This window comes from Neolamprologus multifasciatus, chromosome 22 (assembly GCF_963576455.1).
Source record: "Neolamprologus multifasciatus chromosome 22, fNeoMul1.2, whole genome shotgun sequence".
Taxonomy (NCBI): domain Eukaryota; kingdom Metazoa; phylum Chordata; class Actinopteri; order Cichliformes; family Cichlidae; genus Neolamprologus; species Neolamprologus multifasciatus.
Window position 1 is genome coordinate 35,390,686 of NC_140459.1, and position 22,649 is coordinate 35,413,334.

Sequence of the window (22,649 nt, forward strand, 5' to 3'; positions counted from 1 at the left end):
ATATATAAATAAAACCACTTTTTTTACATTAGTAATTACTTTTCTGCATAATTTTATATTATTGTTAATGATTAAATAATTAAAGCAACAAAACAACCTGAAGAGCCGGTTCGGAGCCGAAAGAGCCGGCTCTTTTTAGTGAGCCGAGCCGAAAGAGCCGGATCTCTAAAAAGAGCCGGAAATCCCATCACTAGACTCGACTAACGTGCTGCCCCCTGCTGGCATAATGAGACACAGCAAGAAAAAAATCTGTAAACTAAACTTCATTTTCACCCTTGACTATTGTATGACACGCACACATCAATGAAAACTAAACACGTTTTTGCTATAAATTCAGTTAATTTTAGTTCGTTTTGTGAACACTCATTACAGTTTTAGTTAGTTTTCCTTTTTTTTGTTTTTATTTTTATTTCCGTTAACGAAAATGTTTTTTCACTTCTAGTTTTCGTTATTTTGTTAGTTTTTGTTAACGATAATAACCTTGGTTCAGAGGAAAAATAAAGACAGAGGGAGGATTCAGATTTCTGTGTCACATCTCTGTTACAGACGGTGAAAGGAGGGATCTCTGAGACTCGCATTGAAAAGAGAATCGTCATCACTGGGGACACAGAAATAGATCATGACAAGGTAAATTCAGATTCATCATGGAGCATTTCTCACTGCTCACGTTTTCCTTAAAGGTCTAGCTGTGTGTTAGCTCATACGCTGATTTACATGAAATGCACCACATAAGTGACCCTGGGATTATGTGCAGGCCCAGATTGCCCCACAGAGCAGTATGTCCAGTAGATAAATGCTACAGGAAAGTCATGCTCGTTACTTGCGGTGCGTGTTGTGCAGGTCATTTAGGAGTGTGTTGTTTACTCTGCAGGCTTTGGCCCAGGCCATCAAAGAGGCGAAGGAGCAGCACCCAGATATGTCTGTCACCAAAGTGGTCGTGCATCAGGAGACGGAGATCACCCCGGAGTAAGATGGATCCTGTGGAAGGCAAGTGAAACATCTGGATTTATCTGTCCCCCAGTATCCACGGGTCTGACTGAAAACCACTTGAAGATCATATTGAGTGTAATTATAATGACGAGGATACAAGAAGATGTTGAAAAAGTTTAAACTTGGCCAAGAATTCAGACTAAAACCTCCTAACCAGCTCCACCGAACCACTAACCAGCATAAATAATTAGGAAACAGCAGTCGTGCCACTGTTCCAGTTTACAGTAACAGCCACCAAAACAAACGTATTTACAGGAAAAGCTGTGCTGGAGACAAACTACATCACCAAACTGTGCTTTAAATATAAGAGGACCGTGACACGTAATGATAGAAACCGACTGAACCGAGTCATGGAGACATGGAGATGTTTATGACACAGATCAGTAATGAAAACCTGCAGAAGTATCTCAGGTGTTTGCATGAAGGTGAAATGTGGTACTTCCTCAGTGTAAGGTGTTAGGTGTGGTTTTAATCGTTGCCTTGGATACGTGATGTTAAAGGGTCCAGGCTGGGAATCTGATGCTGTTGAGCTGGTTGGCAGGCTGGTATGTAAACGGCCCAGCCTACCTCCCAGTTTGTCTGAACATATGAGCAGGGCTGGGTGGGCTGGGTGGGCTGGGTGGGCTGGGTGGGCTGGGTGGGCTGGGTGGGCCGGGAGGGCTGTGTGGGCTGCGTGGGCTGCGTGGGCTGGGTGGGCCGGGAGGGCCGGGAGGGCTGTGTGGGCTGGGTGGGCCGGGTGGGCTGGGTGGGCCAGGAGGGCCGGGAGGGCTGGGTGGGCTGCAGATTGTTGAAGCCCTCAGTGCTGTCTCACAGGAAGATGAGGAAGGCACGATGCCAACTAAAGCTACCAAAGTGGTAAAAGGAACAATAATGATAGTTTTGTAAAACACTTTGTTTCAGAGAATAAAAACCATCAGAGATTTTTGTTGGTTTGTTAACAAACTCAGCAGCATCACTGAGTGAAGCTCAGCAGAGCTAATGTAAAGAAACAGAGGCTGGTGAATCTAACAGCTTCCACAAAGAGCTGCGTCGTGTACGAGCACATGGGTCCTTAAACACGTTCATCAGAGTGTTTACTGTGGAGTCAATGAATCACATGATCCTTACTCAGTATCCCAGCAACACAGAAACTATACGACAGGATATGAACTGTAAACGTTTGATGGTCAGTTTCACGACTTTTTAATGAATTGTACAATAAAACATTATTATTCTTCCATCTATAAAAATAATGTTTTATTATAATGTCCAATAAAAATGAATTATAAAGTATTTTAAATAAACTATTAACAATAAATGAATCTGTAGTTCAGCAGACGACAGAAATAACAATCAAATAAATAAACTCAGTAAAAACGATGTAATGTTTTTAAAATCTGTAGAAAGCACGGATGAACAAAGTGACTCAGAGTGCAGATCTGCAGCAGCAGGTGCTTTTTGTCTGGGACCAAAGAAACTGTTCGTTTGTGATTCTGCGTTTTCAGTTTGACTCGAGGTGAAATGCTTCATAGAAATAAGTGCTGCTCTTTAAGACTAATGTCGTGTTATACAATTCAAATTACATTACGTATATATCTAAATTCTCATTTTCTCTGTAATATTTCTTGCTTCATTGTCTTCTTTGGCGTTGGGCCTTTCCTTTGTGCTCAGATGACTGTCTTGTGATCAAAAGTGCAGATATTTTCATGGTAAACGCCACTAAATATTCTTTTATTCTTTCTTTTCTTCCTGTCATCTTTCCTCAAACTTCGGCCCTCTCAGCTACCCCCCCCACTCCACCCCATTCCTCCTCGTATCTCCATCACACCATTTTACCTCAGCGCACCCAGCAACCATCAACGGGAACCACCAGACCTCATCAGAGCGAACGAGCTTCAACAAATGAACTTGACTCCACGAGTGTGAAGTTTGGCCTGAAGGAGACAGAGTCACCAGAAAATTCCCAAGAACCCTGCCAGTATTCCCCACAATCCCCCTCTTGTTCCATTTACTGCCAAAAGAGCAGCTGCTGGATGGATGAAAAATCATCTTTTTTTAAATATGAAAAAGAAATTAAAGAATAGCATTTGTGGATTTCTTCCTCTCCAATTTGTGTGGAGATTTTAAGACAAAATCAAGGGCATTTGGTCTTTTACTCTTGATATATTGGTAATTTATTTTTCTACAGCTTTTCTTACCATCAGAATTGGTTACCAGTAACTTGAAAATCAAGTATTTTGTAACAGCATCGACAAAGGGATTGTGGGTGACGTCACTTGGGATTGTACACTTTGGGACTCGCAGGATCCCTCTCAAATTTTAGTGCAAGTTTGGTGTCATTTCTTGTACAGTAAATATTTTATTTTCCCTCTCGACGTAAAAATAATATTTTTTCAATTTGTGTATAGGAAAAGATTGATTGTATCAAACTAACGTGCGGGAATCCTTTCATCTGACAGTTCTGGCGTTTGTTCAGTGACACCTTTTGATTGTTGTGTTTTTGTGCTCGTGTTACCAAACAGGGCTTCATCAGAGATCGTAGTGCACTGACTTTTATTCATCTCCACCTTTGTGCGTTTTGTGTTTTAGACGATTTTATATTGACAACGTTCCCCACATCGGTTTCTGCATAACGTTTCTAATCTCCCTCACAGTGGGCAGTGTGTGCACTTAGCGCTGCTTTAAAGACATCTGTGAAATATTGAGGTCGGTAAAGAGCAAAACTTCAGCGTCTGTATATTTAGACTTTATTATATAAAATCTATTGCATCACATTAAAACAATAGAAATGGTTGACATATCTGACACTTAATAAAACGGTAAATTGGGATAATTTTCTGTTATATTTCAAAGAACAACACAATACAGATGATCAGCTCATTATAATGGAACAACAGAATGTGGTGAAATTACACCAGGAAGGGGAAAAGACACAGAGAGAAGTCAAAGGAGCTTGCAAAGAAAAGCGTCTGGACTTCTTTAAGTTACTTGAAGACGTTTCATCTTCATCCGAGAAGCTTCTTCAGTTCTAAGGTCAAATGGTGGGGAGTCCCAGATATAAACCTAGTGGGAGTTTCCCCCCACAGAGGGACAAAAGGACCCCCTGATGATCCTCTAATCGCCTGAGCCAAGGTGTGAAACTGGGTGTGGGTCCCAATCAGCCAGAGTTTCGGGTGAGCTCATTGTGAAACCTGGCCCCACCTTATCATGTGATTTCCTGAGGTCAGATGGCCCAGGATGTGAGTGGATCATCAGGGGGTCCTTTTGTCCCTCTGTGGGGGGAAACTCCCACTAGGTTTATATCTGGGACTCTCCACCATTTGACCTTAGAACTGAAGAAGCTTCTCGGATGAAGGTGAAACGTCTTCAAGTAACTTAAAGAAGTCCAGACACTTTCTTTGCAAGCTCCTTTGACTACGATGACCTGGATGACTGAGAACCTTCACAGAGACACAGAGAGAAGAAACTCAGCATGTAATAAAGAAAGAAACGAGATGAATCCAAACAGCAGTGATGATGAATTCTTCTCACACTGTGTAACGTCCATAAGTCTGCAATAATATTTGAACAGTATGATTATGACACGTGCTCTTCTTGGAGGACGAAGCCGACCACGCCTGTACACACCGCCCACTGAAACACAGAGTCACACTGCCACAGACGTTTGAGGCCACTTTTTGAAAAAGATTTTTGTTTACATCGAACATAAAATGACAACAAATGACAACAAATAATAAAGTGGGTACACTAACACAGCCTTAGCCTTTATAACTGGGAGCCCAGCTCACCCTGAACACGGTTCAACGGCATAAACGTCCTTTTTACGGCTCGCATTCATTTGTATCATCCAGTGAGTTTTTAACCTTAAAATGTCCGGCATCAAATGAATGAAATACAGTCGATATTTTTACAGTTTAAAGAACATTTCAGCGTGACTTTAGGCGTTTAGCACCAGTGCACACTTTGCACTTTATCTTCAAACACTTTTAGTTACAAGATGCCCTTTAAAATCCTCTCCAGTGTTTGTTGTTCTCACTCCTCCTCCTCTGTGTCAGCAGTCCACATCTTATTTTCTATGTATGTTTTCTTAGATGTAACCCTCACACAATCACCACACAAACACATGTAAAAAGCACCAAAATAAACACTATTGTGGTCATAATTGACATTCTCCTCTTGCAGTGTGTTTGTAGCAGCGTCGTCCTTCCTGATGCTTTTGCACACATTTAAGGTCAGTTCACACGAAAATATCGATATGTAGTCGAAGCATTGTTACCAAAGTAACTAATAAAATATGCACATGTTCAAATACTCCTAAGGCTTTAGAGATACGTCATCGTTTTGCTGATTCCACCATCCTGGTTTTCTATCCTGATTTAAATATTTGAATCTCCCTGTAGACAGTTAACCATGTAAAACTCTGTCATTTTAAATCTTTCTTATTATTATTTCTATTAAGAGTAATTGATTATGCTTTGTTAATCAATTTGTAGCTTTATTTCTGCGCTGTGCTGAGCAAACAGCTTGTTCTGGCTCTGACATCTGTAGAACTTACCTGATGCCACAGATTCTTAGATGACTTTTTAAATGCAGCAAATAAATGTTTAGATATTAAATTAATTAAGAAAATGGATTAGTAAAATTATTTTATTTTCTAAAATTAAAAAAGGCCCCAGTTCTATTTATATTATATATAATTATTATATATATTATATATTATTTATAGTGCTGTAGTAGATTTTTAGATCATATTAATATGGAAAATCTCCTTGTGGGCTGTAAACATACTTTGAAATAGTGTAACTATTAATAATTATGCTGCACACAAAACATTCATGTAACTTTAAATCAGTCACAGGTGACACAAAGTGCTGAACATGGGAAAGAAATCATGCTCTTCAATGAAACAGTTTAACTGAGCAGAAACTATTTTCTCTAAATATCTTTCAAAGAAATTGCAGCTTGGAGAGGAGCCCTGTTTTTAGTTTTTGACGTCAGTTTAAGATCATGTTTTTTAATTAAAGGTTGCATGTGTGCATGTTTAAAATTCGCAGGAACCACATTCAAAGACAGACTGATGTTGATAATGGAGAAAGTCAGCCGACCTATAATCTCTTCAAAAAACTAGAGGGGCAGCGTCATCGTGGAGAAACCTGAAGGTGAAGCGAATCACATTCACTAAAACTGACAGTCATCTCAAGCTGTTTGAGAACAGCAGAAAAAGGGACGGAGACAGAGTCCCGATGCTCACTCATCCAGGCAAGGAAATCCCAAAAGTTTATATTCTCTTCATCTGGATGTTTTCAGTGGGAGAAACGTTTCGTCATCATCAGGTGACGTCTTCAGTCTCAGCTGACTGCAGGTTTCCAACCTTACAAACAGGACATTTGCACAATGACTGAAACCAGCAGCACTGAAGGAACAATGGGCTGGATTTATACATCGGGGAAACCAAACAACCTCTGACTAAGAAGATGGAACAACACAGAAGAGCCACCTTGTCAGGCCAGGACTCTGCAGTCTGTTCACACCTACAGGCCAGTGGACACTCTTTCAGTGATGAGGATGTAACATCCTGGACAGGGAGGAACGCTGGTTTGAGGGCGGAGTCAAGGAGGCCATTTACGTGAAAAGGGAAAGACCATCTCTGAATGGAGGAGGGGCCTAAGGGTACATCTGTCACCATCTTACATGCTGTGATTGCAGCCATTCAGCTCTCTGTGAATGATCTCTGCTCTGCTACAGCCCGATGTCCCCAGCAGGTCCCTGAGGTCATCCAATCAGGGCTTACTTGCTATAAAAAAGACTAAGATGAGAACTAAGGGTGAGCTTTTGCCACTGTGTCCCCTACGTTCTGGAACTCTCCCCCAAACCTGTGAAACGGTGGACTCAGTAGTTGTTTTTAAAAACAACTCAAAACACCTTTTTAAAACTGCTTTTGATTAATTTTTGCCAGTTTTATATCATCTGTTTTGCCTTTTATTATTTATTATCTTATGTGCAGCACTTTGTGACTCTAGAAAGGTGCTATATAAATAAAATTGTATTTATTTATTTATTTATTTAATGGGACTCATGGCCATTGATCAGTGGTTGTCGATCAATGGTCACGACCTCACAGCCCATTGTTCCTTCAGTGCTGCTGGTTTCAGTCATTGTGCAAATGTCCTGTTTAACGGTTGGAAACCTGCAGTCAGCTGAGACTGAAGACGTCACCTGAGACTGAAGAAGTCACCTGATGACAAAACGTTTCTCCCTCTGAAAACGTCCAGATGAACAGAATAAACCTTTTTGGGACCGAGACAGAAGGATCTGAAACGAGCTGAAATGAAAGCCGTTGTGGTGTTACCAACAAGTTTCATGTTATCAATGAAACATGCAGAGATTTATTGCAAACGTCAGATGCAGCTCACAAACTTTGAGACTTCAGGAACATTAGGACATTAGGAACACATGTGTAAATAGCACATGTGGGTTTATGACAGCTGGATGAAACAGTGAAGCAGTGATAATTGTTCTTTCCCAGATTTTAAGTGTCCCTAAGAGGGTCCTGGACCCCCTGATGATCCTCCACCTAATCACATGAGCCAAGGTGTGAAAACAGGTGTAGGTCACAATCAGCCAGGGTGTGAAAACAGGTGTAGGTCACAATCAGCCAGGGTGTGAAAACAGGTGTAGGTCACAATCAGCCAGGGTGTGAAAACAGGTGTAGGACACAATCAGCCAGGGTGTGAAAACAGGTGTAGGTCACAATCAGCCAAGGTGTGAAAACAGGTGTAGGACACAATCAGCCAAGGTGTGAAAACAGGTGTAGGTCACAATCAGCCAGGGTGTGAAAACAGGTGTAGGTCACAATCAGCCAAGGTGTGAAAACAGGTGTAGGTCACAATCAGCCAAGGTGTGAAAACAGGTGTAGGTCACAATCAGCCAGGGTGTGAAAACAGGTGTAGGTCACAATCAGCCAGGGTGTGAAAACAGGTGTAGGTCACAATCAGCCAAGGTGTGAAAACAGGTGTAGGTCACAATCAGGTGTTGGGTGAACTCATTGTGAAACCTAGCCACACCCTATCATGTGACTTACTGAGGTCAGATGATGTAGGATGTGCGTGGACGTTAAGGCGTCTAGATTATAGATGGCAGACAGTTGCTGTGGTAAGCCCCGCCCTCCTTTCAAAGATGGCCGTTCACAGTGGACATGGATGCTTCTTTCACTCCTCTTTCAAACCATCTGTCTTCTCTGTACAAAATGTGAACACTAGCATCCTGAGAGAGTGACCTTTGACCTTTACATGTGTTTATGAAGTGGCTGTTTGGTGTCTCCAGTGTAGAGGTCTGAGCACTCCTCGCTGCACTGCACAGCTACGTTGTTCAGTTTGTGTTTGCGATGAACCAGTTTGTGTCTGGGTCTAAAGTGCACTGGGATGTTGTGTTTGGAGAAGACTCTCCTGAGTTTCTCTGATAGACCTGCTACGTCAGAGACGATCAGTGTTGGGAAGGTTACTTTTAAAATGTATTCCATTACAGATTACAGATTACATGCCCCAAAATTTATTCTGTAACGTATTCTGTTACATTACTCAATAAGATTAACGTATTCTAAATACTTTGGATTACTTAATATATTATCATGCTGTTTACAACTACATGAATGTACTATTGCTGTGATTTATTACTGTTACTGAAGGTCCGCGGCTCCGAACCGTAGTAAAGGGACCTCTGGCTAATACGGTGGGTTCTGTGTCGGCTCGTAGCTGAAAACTAGCTTTACTTTGTTGTCTGGGTCAACTTTGCTAGCAGAGACAGAGAGAGGCGTTGAAAGGCTGCTCCAACAGAACTTATTGTTTCAGAGGAAAACACGAACACGGTGTACAGTCGAGTCTTAATAGCTTACTTACAACTGGGCTCGTCAGGCTCTCTTCTTGGCTGCAGTGGTTATTATTATATTTACATGCTTCCAGCTCCCGTTTCTGCTCGATGACAGCTCGTACTTTTCCTTTTTCTCCCTCCCTCGCTCACAGACACATAACGGGTATGGCAGTCCATTCTCCCTGCAGCACGGACTACACTGCCCATGATGCTACATTCTTTAGAGCTATACCTGTAGCATTCTGCCTGTTAGCTTAGCACAACAACAACAACAGGCGCTCTCTCACCCAGGAAACACGCAGAGAGAGCGCGTCGCCCTGTAACCATGGCAACCGTAACGCTGCCGCCTGGAACAACAGTACGTAGCTGTCAAACAAAACCCAAACAGTTCTGACCCGCCACAATATGAAACAGGGAAGTACCGCCGTGTAATCCATTTATTTCAACAAAGTAACTTATGAAGCGCCTTGAGGCGACATTTGTTGTGATTTGGCGCTATATAAATAAAATTGAATTGAATTGAATTGAATTATTCTAAATACCACCTTTTTAAACGGTAACTGTAACGGAATACAGTTACTCATATTTTGTATTTTAAATACGTAACGGCGGTACATGTATTCCGTTACTCCCCAACACTGGGGACGATGATGTTGTTCTGGTTTTCCTTCTGTTTCTCCCTAATCGGTGTCTTACCTTGTTTACTATCTGATTAAGCTAACCACGTGTTTTAAGAGCTTTCTTTACATGTGTGCGTTCTTTTTCTTTCCCTTCTGCTTCAGAGGGAACGTTTTATGCTCGGTGTTGCAAGGTGTCGTTTTTTGAAACACAGGCCTTGTTCCTCTTTCTTCTACATGATCACTCAGTTTGTTTTCTATCATTCATTGCATCCTTGTATGTCGACCTCTGCATTGATACAGAGCCCCTATCAGCCTAGTGCCAGCTTGTGCAATAAAGACTTCATTATGTGGAATCTACAGATACTGTAAGTACTGCAGGGTCTGCATCCACAGGGTTCAGTGCGAATCAGTTTGATGGAAACGAATCTGTCAAACACACACAGAGCTGTTAGGTCTGTGCCCCTGAGTGATTCCTGTTTTTAAATTATTTTTTGTAATGATTAAAGTTTCAATTCATCAGCTTTGTTGCTGAAAGCTCCGAGCCAACCACAGAGTTCATTAACTGTTTTCCAGGTCATTACACTGATAATATGAAAGTCTTAGTACTGCTAGATGTTCTGTCAGACGTATCAGGGAAGCAATGCAGCCGAGAAAAACATTCAGAAGATAAAGGAGATGTAAGTAAGACACGTCAGAAACAAAAACACATCATTGGTCCACACTTCTTTAGTTGAATCTATGAAAAGGAACGTGAACTGTAACACAGATTCACAGTCGTATAGCAGTAACAATAAAAAGTTGAATTCCAAAAACTTATATATATAGATATATATCATAGTGTGGAGGACAAAAGAACTGACAGGCCTCAAACACCTATAATAAGTTTAAACAGGAGAACTGGAGATGGTGCGTCTGACTTCTGTTGACCTGATCAGAAATGGTCTCAGTGGAGTCAAGAACCACGTTAAAGAAAGTTCAGCAGGGAGAAAAGGCTGATGCACGCACTACAGTGAGCTTCTACAGCCGTACAATTGGAGGCTCGTCGTGGTTCGGTGCAGCCAGTGGTGTTGGGATCTTGTCAAAATTATAAAATACAGAAAAATACAATAAGGTTTTAATCCATCATAAAGTCTGAATGGCAAATGGTTATAACTCTTTTCTGCTCTGAGCACTCAAAGGGCCTTACACAAGTTGCACATCCCACGCTGTTTCTGAACTACTGGGAGAGCGACATACAGACTGGGATCAAACCACCAACCTTCCAGTTTATCAGGTGACCTGCTCTGTCACCTGAGCTACAGCAGCTTATTTTTTTACCATGACAATGATCCCAAACACACTGCCAGTGCAGTAAAAGCATATCTGGATAGGAACTCACATGGATCGGGCTTCACAAAGCCTGAACCTCAACATTGTTGAAGCAGTGTGGGATCATCTTTACAGAGTGGTATAAAAAAGAGCTTTGAATGTCCTTCAGGCAGGCTGGAAAACATTCCTGAAGACTCCTTGAAAAACTCAGAAGACACTTCAGGCTGTGTTGAAGACTCATACCTTTACAGCTCGCTGGGATTATACAAAATCTACCTCCCAAATATTTCACCCATCATCCAAGAAAATCAGGACAAGCTGAAGAAGGACCAAAGAACCCTCTTGGACGCTGTGGTGCCCTTGCAGTTCATGCAGAGGGTAGCACAGCAAGCAGAGTGCCCAGAAAAGGAAAATGTCATCCAAAGTGCCAAAATCCCTTTGCAAGAAGAGGCCGTTTAAACAAAACAGGTCATGGAAAAGTGCACGCAGCCGAACAAATAAAGATTTTGACTTAGAGCTATCTGTGAAGACCATTGCAGTCTCAGATGAGACTGAGTGTCCCCAGCAAAACACTTGGTCATACACATATTATAAAATATAATAAATAATTCATTTTAATTTAATTTTGTATGCTAGATAAGTAATTTCTCTGTTTTTGGTAATAAAACCATGTTTGCTCTTTCTGACATTCTCATGTCCTTTCCTGATCTTCCTGCTTTGCCTCCTTTGGCTCTCCTTCCCACTGGCTGTTGTTTTCCAGTGCTCTGATTAAAACTGACATGTTTCCTGGAGCTGTGCTGTTTCGTGTTAGGTTAACGATTGATGAACAGTATATGTGCTGGTACTTATAAACATAAAATGGATTGGCCATGCTAGCTTTCCCATCCTACAGTTATCCCTCGTCTCTACCTGACAGCCTCTGCCAGCACAGGTAATATAGATTCTGATATATCTTTTTTTATTTATAAAATTATATATATTTATTTAACCCTCTGGGCTCTATCCTGTGGCCACTTTTCAACCATTTTCATTGTTAATGCAAATGCAATGAAACTTCCTAAAAGTGTATATTTTTTCCAGATTTTTTAATTCAACAACAGCTACTTAATAATATCAATAATATTCACTACACAGCAAATTGTTCCTCTTGGCCATTTTTGGCCAATTGAAACCCATTATAACCACCTTTTTTGATTCCTTGTTATTGACAGTACAAAATCATGCAATTCAGGTAAAGTTGCTTTAATTATGAACTGAACTCATGAAAATTGTAGTTTTTAATGTTTGGTTTTTTTTTTTTTACCAAATTATATCATTTGCCCATTTTTGGCCAAGCCAGTAATGTTATGTAACATTGCTTGTTTCTAGTAGCGGCCTTTGATGGCTTACCACACTCCAATAGACCAGAAGAATGACACAATTTTGACATAGGTTTGATCTTAAGGATCTAATAGTTTGTGTTTGTGAATGACATTGCAGCACAAACATGTATTTGCAAGATAGACTGGAATAAATAATGACGCATCAAACATTACACAGGCTGCAGTGAATTCTTGTTGATGCAGGTTATCGAGCTTTGAGGTTCGCAGTCAAACTTAGCTTTGAAGCACATGTTAAAAGTGCTTTTACTCTTGTATTTTTCATAAAAAGAGACCATACCCAAAATATTAAGTCTAAAAAACACAAAAATCCAATCACAGGACATTTTGCAGAGTTCAAACCTGCAGCTGCAGCTTCAGCGCAAACATCAACAAACACTGTTTGGAAACGTGTCCTGGAGTTTATGCAGGTGCAGACAGAGCTACTGCTGTAAGTAAACCTAACAGCTTCCAGATCATTTATTCTGGCAATATGGCAAGAAGGTCGTCACTACTTCAAGCACTGTCTATATGATCATACTCCAATGCATCCATCGGAGTATGATGTTAGTTAGAAAGCACTAAGAAAATGTGCTTGCGCACTGAAAAAAAGGCCATGTTGGATTTACTTGATTCAGTAGTGGACATTGGTTGCACACAAATGTTTTGCTTTGGCAGAAATGTAAACAACTGAGTTAAATCAACACAACTTTTTCATATTCACAAACTTGTGCATTTTGTGTTCATAAAACACGATTGAAACATGTTTAGATGAAGTAAGTTGAGCTCTTGGAATATTTTAATCCTTTACAATTTTGTCATTTTATTTCAACACTATTCAATAACTTTTACCCCAGTACTACTTGGTCACTTAAATACTACATGTTGTCTTCATATTACATAATGTTCAACAAAGTCTACAGTCTGGTTACCATAAAAATTGAATGGATCTACAACAACTACCATCACTCTATCTTTATCCTGGTTGCAGGGGGGGCTGGGAAATAACCCTGAATTGATAGGTTACAAGGCAGAGTACACGCTGGACAGCTCACCAGTCTATCACATGGAAACAAACAACCACTTGCGTTCACATTCACGGGTAACTTAGAATCACCAATTAACCTAACTCAAATAACTGCCATGACTTTTAACTGTGAGAGGAAACCAGAAAACCCAGAGAGAAACCACTGCAAACCAGCCATATTGTGGATTTGAACCCAGGACCCTCTTGCTGTGTAGTAACAGCACTCACCAGCATACCGCCAATCCATGTTTTTGTGCTTGACAGGTTAAACCACAGTAAAAAGCAATAGCATACACCTGGTGCGTGTGTAGTTCTCTGCCTCTTATAACTCCAGTGATTTTCCTGCAGTCTGACATCTTGTGCGATCTTGTGAATTTCATGAGTCCAGCAACTAACTGCTCTTACTAGACTGTATCATGTCATCTCAACAAGAACAAATTAAGTTGTTGAATTTCATACAGATCCTTCATGATTCAATTACATTCATAGAAACATGAAATTATTGTGTTCAAATTACAAGTTGGACTTTTTTAATGTAACAAACCCCCAATTTACTTTTTTCAATATACCAAAGAAAGTAGAGGCGGCTGCTCGACTTGACTGAGATGGATGCCTTCCTGAAACCACGATCCAAAGCGTGCGAGACTGAAATCCCGTGCAGTGTCACGAGATTTAACATTGCTATATTATTGACTTACTTCACTCGAACATGATATGAACAATTTAATCTACCTGCTCTGCATATTATGTAGTTTCTACATTATAGAGTTACACTTAACTTTAAAGCATGAGACACTTGTGTTAAAAAAACGCAATATGCTTACATAAATCCAAGAGCTGGCCAGTCCCTTTTTTTCAGTGTGAATGGGTGAATGCACAAGTTGTATAAAGCGCTTTGAGTGCTCAGAAGAGTAGAAAAGCACTATATAAGAACCAGTCCATCTATCATTTAAACCAGAGTGTGACCCACACCCCACCAACAAAATGAGAAGAAGGTGCAAAAGGTGCACCTTCAGGATTGGAACAGCAGCCCCTTGCTCCAGGTGTAGAAAGTGTGCCTACAAAAACCACCCTACTGTGGTTTTTGTAGGCACATTAGCTCATTAGCAGCACATCTTGCTTCTAATGAGGATGCACACAGAAGCACACACACTGAAATATAAATTTTGATCATTTCAGTGGTTATTTGGTCATTAAATAGCCACTAACACACCATGTGTGATTTTTCTTTTTGGCCATTCATCCAAAAATAATAATAAAATAAAATAAAGTAAAAATAAATCATTGTCAAATAAATAAATCAAATAAATGATTGTCATCATTCATATGCTGAAAAACTGTGAACTTTATTGCTATTTTCCCCCAAAAAATGTAGTAATAATACGTAATCTGACTGGTATTCAAAGGGTATAATTTCTCTATGTGAATTATATTTTGGTTTTTCATGACTAGGACTGGTGCTAATTAAAAAATCAAGTCAATGAAAGTAGAAAAATGTTTTAATATACAGGGTGGGCCATTTATATGGATTAAAGTCCTGTTTGTGGCACATTAGTATATGTGAGGGGGCAAACTCCTCAAGATGGGCGGTGACCATGGTGGCCATTTAGAAGTCGGCCATCTTGGATACAACTTTTGTTTTTTCAATAGGAAGAGGGTCATGTGACACATCAAACTTATTGGTAATGTCACAAGAAAAACAATGGTGTGCTTGGTTTCAACGTAACTTTATTCTTTCATGAGTTATTTACAAGTTTCTGACCACTTATAAAATGTGTTCAATGTGCTGCCCATTGTGTTGGATTGTCAATGCAACCCTCTTCTCCCACTCTTCACACACTGATAGCAACACCGCAGGAGAAATGCCAGCACAGGCATCCAGTATCCGTAGTTTCAGGTGCTGCACATCTCGTATCTTCACACCATAGACAATTGCCTTCAGATGACCCCAAAGATAAAAGTCTAAGGGGGTCAGATCAGGAGACCTTGGGGGCCCACGACGACCAATCCACTTTCCAGGAAACTGTTCATCTAGCAATGCTCGGACCTGGCACCCATAATGTGGTGGTGACCATCTTGCTGGAAAAACTCAGGGAAGGTGCCAGCTTCAGTGCATAAAGAGGGAAACACATCATCATGTAGCAATTTCAAATATCCAGTGGCCTTGAGGTTTCCATTGATGAAGAATGGACCCACTATCGTTGTACCCCATATACCACACCCCAAACCATCACTTTTGTTGCTCCAACAGTCTTGGAGGGATCCATCCAATGTGGGTTAGTGTCAGACCAATAGCGGTGGTTTTGTTTGTTAACACCGTTCACATAAAAGTTTGCCTCATCACTGAACAAAATCTTCTGCGTGAACTGAGGCTCCTGTTCCAATTTTTGTTTTGCCCATCCTGCAAATTCTGTGCCGATCTGGGTCATCCTCGTTGAGATGCTGCAGTAGCTGGAGTTTGTAAGGGCGCCATTTGTGAGTAGCTAATATCCGCCGAAGGGATGTTCGACTGATGCCACTCTCCAGTGACATGCGGCGAGTGCTATGCTGTGGGCTCTTGCTGAATGAAGCTAGGACAGCCACTGATGTTTCTTCATTACTGACAGTTTTCTTGCGTCCACATTTTGGCAAATCCAACACTGAACCAGTTTCACGAAACTTAGCAAGCAGTTTGCTAACTGTAGCATGGGAGATGGGTGGTCTCGTAGGGTGTCTTGCATTGAAATCTGCTGCAATGACCCGGTTACTGCGTTCACCAGATATCAACACGATTTCGATCCGCTCCTCATGTGTTAACCTCTTCGACACGTCAATGGCTGTGAACAAAGAGAAACTTGTAAATAACTCATGACATAACTGGTGTCACGACCTGCAGGATCAGCAAGGTGCCAATCAGAATCTCTCCACTCCTAGCCCTCCTTCTCTTCTCCTTTTCCCTCTCTCTCCCCCTCTCTCCTTCTCTCCCCTGTTTTGCCAGGGCGGAACTCATGGCGGCTTCACGCCCTCGGTCCACGCCTTCCTGGATTGGGAACACCTGGGCCTCATCAGACCAGCTGGTATATTAGAAGGAGGAGATCAGCTGTTCAACGCTGGATTGTTGTGAAGGCTCCAGTCAGTACACGTCTAGCTCAAATTTCCTGTGCCTCCGTCTCAGAGACTTAACGAGTGTTTCTTTGTTCCTAGATTCCCCGTGTTTCCCCGTGTGGAGAGTGGAAGGAGTGACTGGTCGCTAGCGGAGAAGATTTTTCACGTGTGTGATTTCCCCGTTTTCCCTGGAGCCCTGGAGCCCTGCCCCTCACGTCTTGTATATAGCACTAACCCCGCACTGTCTGTACTCTCTGTTTAAACGCTACTCAGGAGTCCTGCGAGTGGATCCTCTAAGCAACCCGTGACAGTTACGTTGAAACCAAGCACACCATTGTTTTTCTTGTGACATTACCAATAAGTTTGATGTGTCACATGGCCCTCTTCCTATTGAAAAAACAAAAGTAGTATCCAAGATGGCCGACTTCTAAATGGCCACCATGGTCACCACCCATCTTGAGGAGTTTGCCCCCTCACATATACTAATGTGCCACAAACAGGACTTTAATATCACCAACCATTCCCATGTTATTACGGTGTATCCATATAAATGGCCCACCCTGTTCACGTTTGAGAAACATCGTCATGAATTCCCTCTGACTTTGGCTGTTTTGCTTCCACCACAATAAAATCACACTTCCTGTTCTCTCAGTGTACTTCAAGAACAGTTTCTCAAATCTCTGTTTTCTGCATTATTCACGTGCTTATTACCCACCAGTATACCTTTGTGTACAGCGCTGTCAGCCACTGTTTTTGTGTGTGTGTTTTTAACTGACTTCCGAGCAGAAAGCCTCATTTCTGCTGTTCAATATCAAAGAAATTTAAACTTTTTAATATTATGCCAAATTGCAAAACACTTAGCTGTGTCTCTAATAAAACCCCTGTAACTTTGCTCTGCTTCACTTCAGCAGCATCAGGTAATGTTCAAATGTTGAGTCATGGTTTTCTTATAAAAAGCCAGGCCAGGAAAATCTGCTTCATGTTTTATCCTCAGTTACTTTGACACAAAGTCATCTGCTGTGATGCTCACACCTCAGATGGAGTCTCACAGTGTCAGTACTGATAAATGATCACAATTATAACATTTCTGACAGCCTGAGTAAATACTGAATCGAATCCCAAAAAGGTGATTCATCTGGACGTTTTCAGTGGGACAAACATTTCGTCACTCAGGTGACTTCTTCGGTCTCAGTTGACTACAGGTTTCCCCAATCATATAAACAGTACATTTGCATAATGACTAAAACTAGATGAACCAGATCCAGATGAACTTTTTGGATTTACTTACCTGGATGATTGAGAATGCATCAAGACATTGAATCAAATCGTGAACCGGAATTGAATCGATTCTAGACATCAGTGATGATACTCAGCCCTAATGTGATACGACCGGTCCGTGGGCCATTCTCACCCTTCTTGTGGTTGGCCTGGCAATCTTCTGTCGAACTGGGCCATCCACGTCCAGCAACGAGCAGTGTGGATTTTGGAAGGATGCATGTGAGCACGTCTGTAGTGGGTCCATACGCTGTCTGCATAGAAAAGCAGCAGAATCGTGGGACCATAAATTCTGCATTAGCTTGAGTAGTGAAAATCAGAATCAGAATACTTTATTAATCCCAAAGGAAATTATGGTTACAGCAGGCAGCACGCTAATGGCGCATGTGCACTTACAAAGGAACCTTCTGACCAACTTTACACAAACATCACATTGGGGAGACATGTCAGAAAGGTCGGCTGATAGGAAAAGACAACGAAAATACATAACATGAGGTGAGAGGAGGAGAAAAAACTCCACTCAGACTGAGCTCCTAGTGGGAGAACAGTTTGATAACAGAAAAAACACCTCAGCACAAAAAGCACATGACTGTCAATACACCATAGAAACACAAGACAAGCAACAGGGGCGGGTAAAGGGTCAGAGAGAGCCGGTGTAGACAGCGCATCCTGCAGCATGTCCAGCTGGTCCAGTCGAACGCCATCTTCCCCGGGAGGGGACAAGCATCGAAGGCGTTTGGAAAGGGAGGGGGGATCAGTGTGTATCAGTGTGTGTGTGTGAGTTCAGCTGAGACAGTGTCCTTCGCCCTGCCAGGCTAAGTAAACAGAAGTTAATGTCAAATTATTCCTTCAGAAAAATACACAATGTGAAGCGTTTGTCATGCAACTGTAAAAGATGCTAAAAGATCTGTTTTTGCCCAAATACTGAATCAGCCACTGAAATATTCCACATGTGAGACCAAGTGGTGCCTTGTTTTGTTTTTGCTCATTTGTATTTCCTGTTGTTTCATTGATTTATGGTAGCGCTGAGCTGACAGTAACTGTCCTCGCAGGTCTACTGGGTCTAAAACTACTTCCACAATTCTTCTGAACTTCATCTCTTGGGCATTATTAGCCAACGCCCTTACAGTTATGGCTTACCAAGCATCTACTGTCATAGACAGTTCATAACGTTACAGGACACGACATCAAAGTAAAACAGTACTCGGGCTATAGCGCTATAATTTAAATAATAAATAATGAGGACAAGTTCTGCCCCTTCTCGGGACAAAGCAGCTCCCCAGAACTGCGCTGTGGGATAACACTGAAAATAGAAACTGCAAGGCATGACAGGATACAGTATGTGACATAGCTGCCAGCAGTCTGTGCACAATGCCACATGACTCAGAACATGCATTTGTTTCCAATGGAAGTAAGATGCTACGCAGTCACGCTCTGTAGTGGCCCAATGTCATTTTCTGTGTCTTGCCTTACGGTGCTTTGTATTATAAGCTAAAGCCCCAACAATACTAGAAAGAAACTGTTAGTGTGTTTGTTTATCCACCATCTCAGCTAAAAGACTTATGATGAATGAGAAATGTATTTTTAAAGCATTAAATGATAGAAGATGAGCATGTTCATGCATCTTTTTTGTTCAGAAAACCACAGACTGTGAAACAGTCACCTGCAGCCAGTCTTCCCAAAAGACAGTACCTTAGCTTAGCGGTGTACACAGTTTTATATGACTGTGATCTGTCTGATTGGCTGGTCCCAGCCGTTCAGCACTCATGTCCAATGCTAAAAAGGAAGACTCCTACACCGCTACACGTGTACTGGATGGATGTCCCTTCTCTCACATCTCTCACCGAATAACTTGTCCCAGTAAGCGTAGGAGCCACCCTGGCTGAGATACTGGATATTTGACCCACCTTATCATAGCACTTAAAGCCTCAGTATTTCTAACTAAACACTGTCTAGACATCTAGAGAGGAACCTCCGGCAGAACCAGGCTCATCTGCTGAGACCGGTTGAGGAGAAAGAGATGGGGTTACTTAGAGGAGCTCTGTAATAATGTAAGTTCTTCGCCAGGCAACATATCGTCTTAACACACCTGTTTGCTGGTAACTGGCGCTCTATAAATAAACTTAATTTAACTTTAAATAAATTAAATGTTAATAAAATTTAGATTTAAAATCAAAAATGTAATTTATAAAAATGTTTGTGAAGAGTCTCACTGTGGCGGGGTGTGGTTTATGGCTCAGGGGCGTGGTGGAGCAGTGGGTTCAGGATGTGGTGTAGGCTAGGCTGACCCAGCTGTCCTCCATCACCAGGTCATGGCTTCCCAGTTTCAGGGGGATGGCAGGACCTGATGAGGGGCTGTTTGCTGGAAACGTAACACTCACGTTTAGGTTTACCTTCCTGCTAAAACTGGTACAACATTCTGTCCTTAATGTTATGTCACATAGTCCCTGAGTGAATCATTTATGATCTATTCATCATTCAAGGCCTCCAAGAATATTTTCAAGCAAGGACAGAGAGTTAAATATTGAAACACTATTGTATGACGACAGAAAAAACTGTTTATTGTAACATTTCCTCATTTCAAGGATCGTGTATATACATAAAAAGATATTAACATATTTGAAATAAGAGTTTAACTCTCTTTTCTTCAGAATTGCTACTAAAACCCTATCAGTGAGCTAAATCTCATCTGAATACTTTAAAATGTATTTTCTTATTGACCTTGTCCAGTTAAGCAGAACCAAAGTTGCTCTCAAATGAACACTGAGGGCAGTTCTGTCTCTGAGAAATAATGGCAAAGCTAAAACTCTCATTATTGCCCCTCTTCTCTTTCCAGCAGCTGGCCTCGAGCCAAGCCGGACGGCTGCTGGTTAAAATGTTCACTGAAGTTATTGTGCTAATCACTGATTAAAATATAGACACATGCTGCTGGCTTAGATTGTTGTCCATCTTTCTCATCCTCTGTCTCTTCCTGCCAGCACACGCTGACTCTATTCCTGGCAATGCAGTTCTAGTTTGCACCTGTCGTCTCAGTGGGCAATGGCACATTTTTCTTAAGTAGAGATAACTGGGACCATTAAGCACAGTGCTGTTTATGTACTTTATTAAAAGCTGTTCCCCAATAAAATGCTGAACTCTCCGGGTATAGCCGCAGCATAACCAGATATAAAGCCGTCGCATAAAGCTGCAGCTAGCAGACGACATAGAGTGAAGGCTGTTACAAATGTTTCCATCTGAATGTCTAAATGTTTGGTGGTTGAATGCAGTGATGTATAACAGCTACACACTTAGTGTGTAGCCCTCTGTAATCCTCAACTTACAGATTTAATTTAATGGGTGTGTGTGTGCGTGTCTGTGTTTCTGCCACCCGGTGTTTTATTTCCTCTCTGCCCACTGGCAGTGCAGTGGAACAGATTGTCAGCTTTGCATCCCCCTTTGATAATGCAGCATTTGCAGTATATTTTTATCAGTAACAGAACAGACTCTGGCACTGTAGCTCTCATGATGTCAGCAGAGCCTGACATGGCACCACTGGATATTTGAATGGTTTGAATAACAGCATGGGGGGGGGGGGGGGGGGGGGGGGCACAACAGAAAGTGCAGAGCAATATTGTGAAACCACGAGAATGAAGGTCTATTCAAGCCTTTTCTAAAAGCTTAGCTTCGTCTTCCTGGGTATTCTAGGAATGTGGCCTTTGAAAATACTCTTTTCATAACATATAGTCAAAGAAATTATCTGCGGAATGAATGTAATTTTATCATGCCACCATATTTCCTTCGAAAAAGTGATGTATGCTTTATGTATCTTAGTTTAATTGTATGAACATGACAGAAATTTTCCAGTTAAATTTCATTCATTTAACCATTCCGATTCCATGTTCTTGATTCATTTCCTTATCCATTCTCCACCACAAAGCAACATATCAAACACATTACATTTGTGCAAATTAACTTTCTCCCAATGCAAAGTAATTTGTTATACCACTCATTATATTATTTTTGTGTTTCTTTGTGAATAATTCCCATTAAACAATATAGACCTGTAGTTTCCATCCCACACACCAATGCAAATCCCTTTCCTGACAAGGACACACATACAGTGGATGCAAAAGTATTGGGGCCCCTTGAACTTTCCCACATTTTGTCACATTACAGCCACAAACATGGATCAATTTTATTGGAATTCAACGTGAAAGACCAACACAAAGTGGTGAACACGTGAGAAGTGGAACGAAAATCATACATGATTCCAAACATTTTTTACAAATAAATAACTGCAAAGTGGGGTGTGCATAATTATTCAGCCCCCTGAGTCAATACTTTGTAGAACCAGCTTTTGCTGCAGTTCCAGCTGCCAGTCTTTTAGGGTCTGTCTCTACCAGCTTTGCACATCTACAGACTGAAATCTTTGCACATTCTTCTTTGCAGAACAGCTCCAGCTCAGTCAGATTAGATGGGCAGCGTTTGTGAACAGCAGTTTTCAGATCTTGCCACAGATTCTCGACTGGATTTAGATCTGGACTTTGACTGGGCCGTTCTAACACATGGATATGTTTTGTTTTAAACCATCCCATTGTTGCCCTGGCTTTATGTTTAGGGTTGTTGTCCTGCTGGAAGGGGAATCTCCGCCCCAGTCTTTTGCAGACTCCAAGAGGTTTTCCTCCAAGATTGTCCTGTATTTGGCTCCATCCATCTTCCCATCAACTCTGACCAGCTTCCTGTCCCTGCTGAAGAGAAGCCCCCCCAGAGCATGATGCTGCCACCACCATATCTGACAGTGGGGATGGTGTGTTCAGAGTGATGTGCAGTGTTAGTTTTCTGCCACACAGAGCGTTTTGCATTTTGGCCACAAAGTTCCATGTTGGTCTCATCTGACCAGAGCACCTTCTTCCACATGTTTTTTTTGTTTGTTTGTTTGTTTTGTTTTGCCTGTCCCGTTTGGCTCTTTTGCCATCAGAATTATTGTCTAAAGGCGAAGAAAGATTCCCAACGGATTTACTTTACCAAATGGACCATCCCAGCCTTGCCGTATTGGTCTATTTGATTCACCTTTTATTGTTTATTTTATTTTATTTTCATTTGCTGAACACGGGACAGACTTGACTGGGGAAAAGAAAAGGGAGAAAGAAAGAGGGAAAGAAA

General features: G+C 41.4%; 1 protein-coding gene across 17 annotated transcripts in view; it reads left to right on the forward strand.

Annotated features, from left to right (window-relative positions):
- The window catches only part of epb41a (erythrocyte membrane protein band 4.1a), a 56,009-nt gene extending 54,407 nt beyond the window's left edge, over window positions 1–1,602 (forward strand). For all 17 annotated transcript variants that reach the window (XM_085148043.1, XM_085148042.1, XM_085148051.1 and 14 more), the window contains 2 exons: window positions 547–627; window positions 872–1,602. In XM_085148043.1, the coding sequence (XP_085004169.1) occupies window positions 547–627; window positions 872–970 (180 nt within the window). In that variant the 3' untranslated portion in view covers window positions 971–1,602. The remainder of the gene's footprint in view (window positions 1–546; window positions 628–871) is intronic.
- Window positions 1,603–22,649: the final 21,047 nt, after the last annotated feature.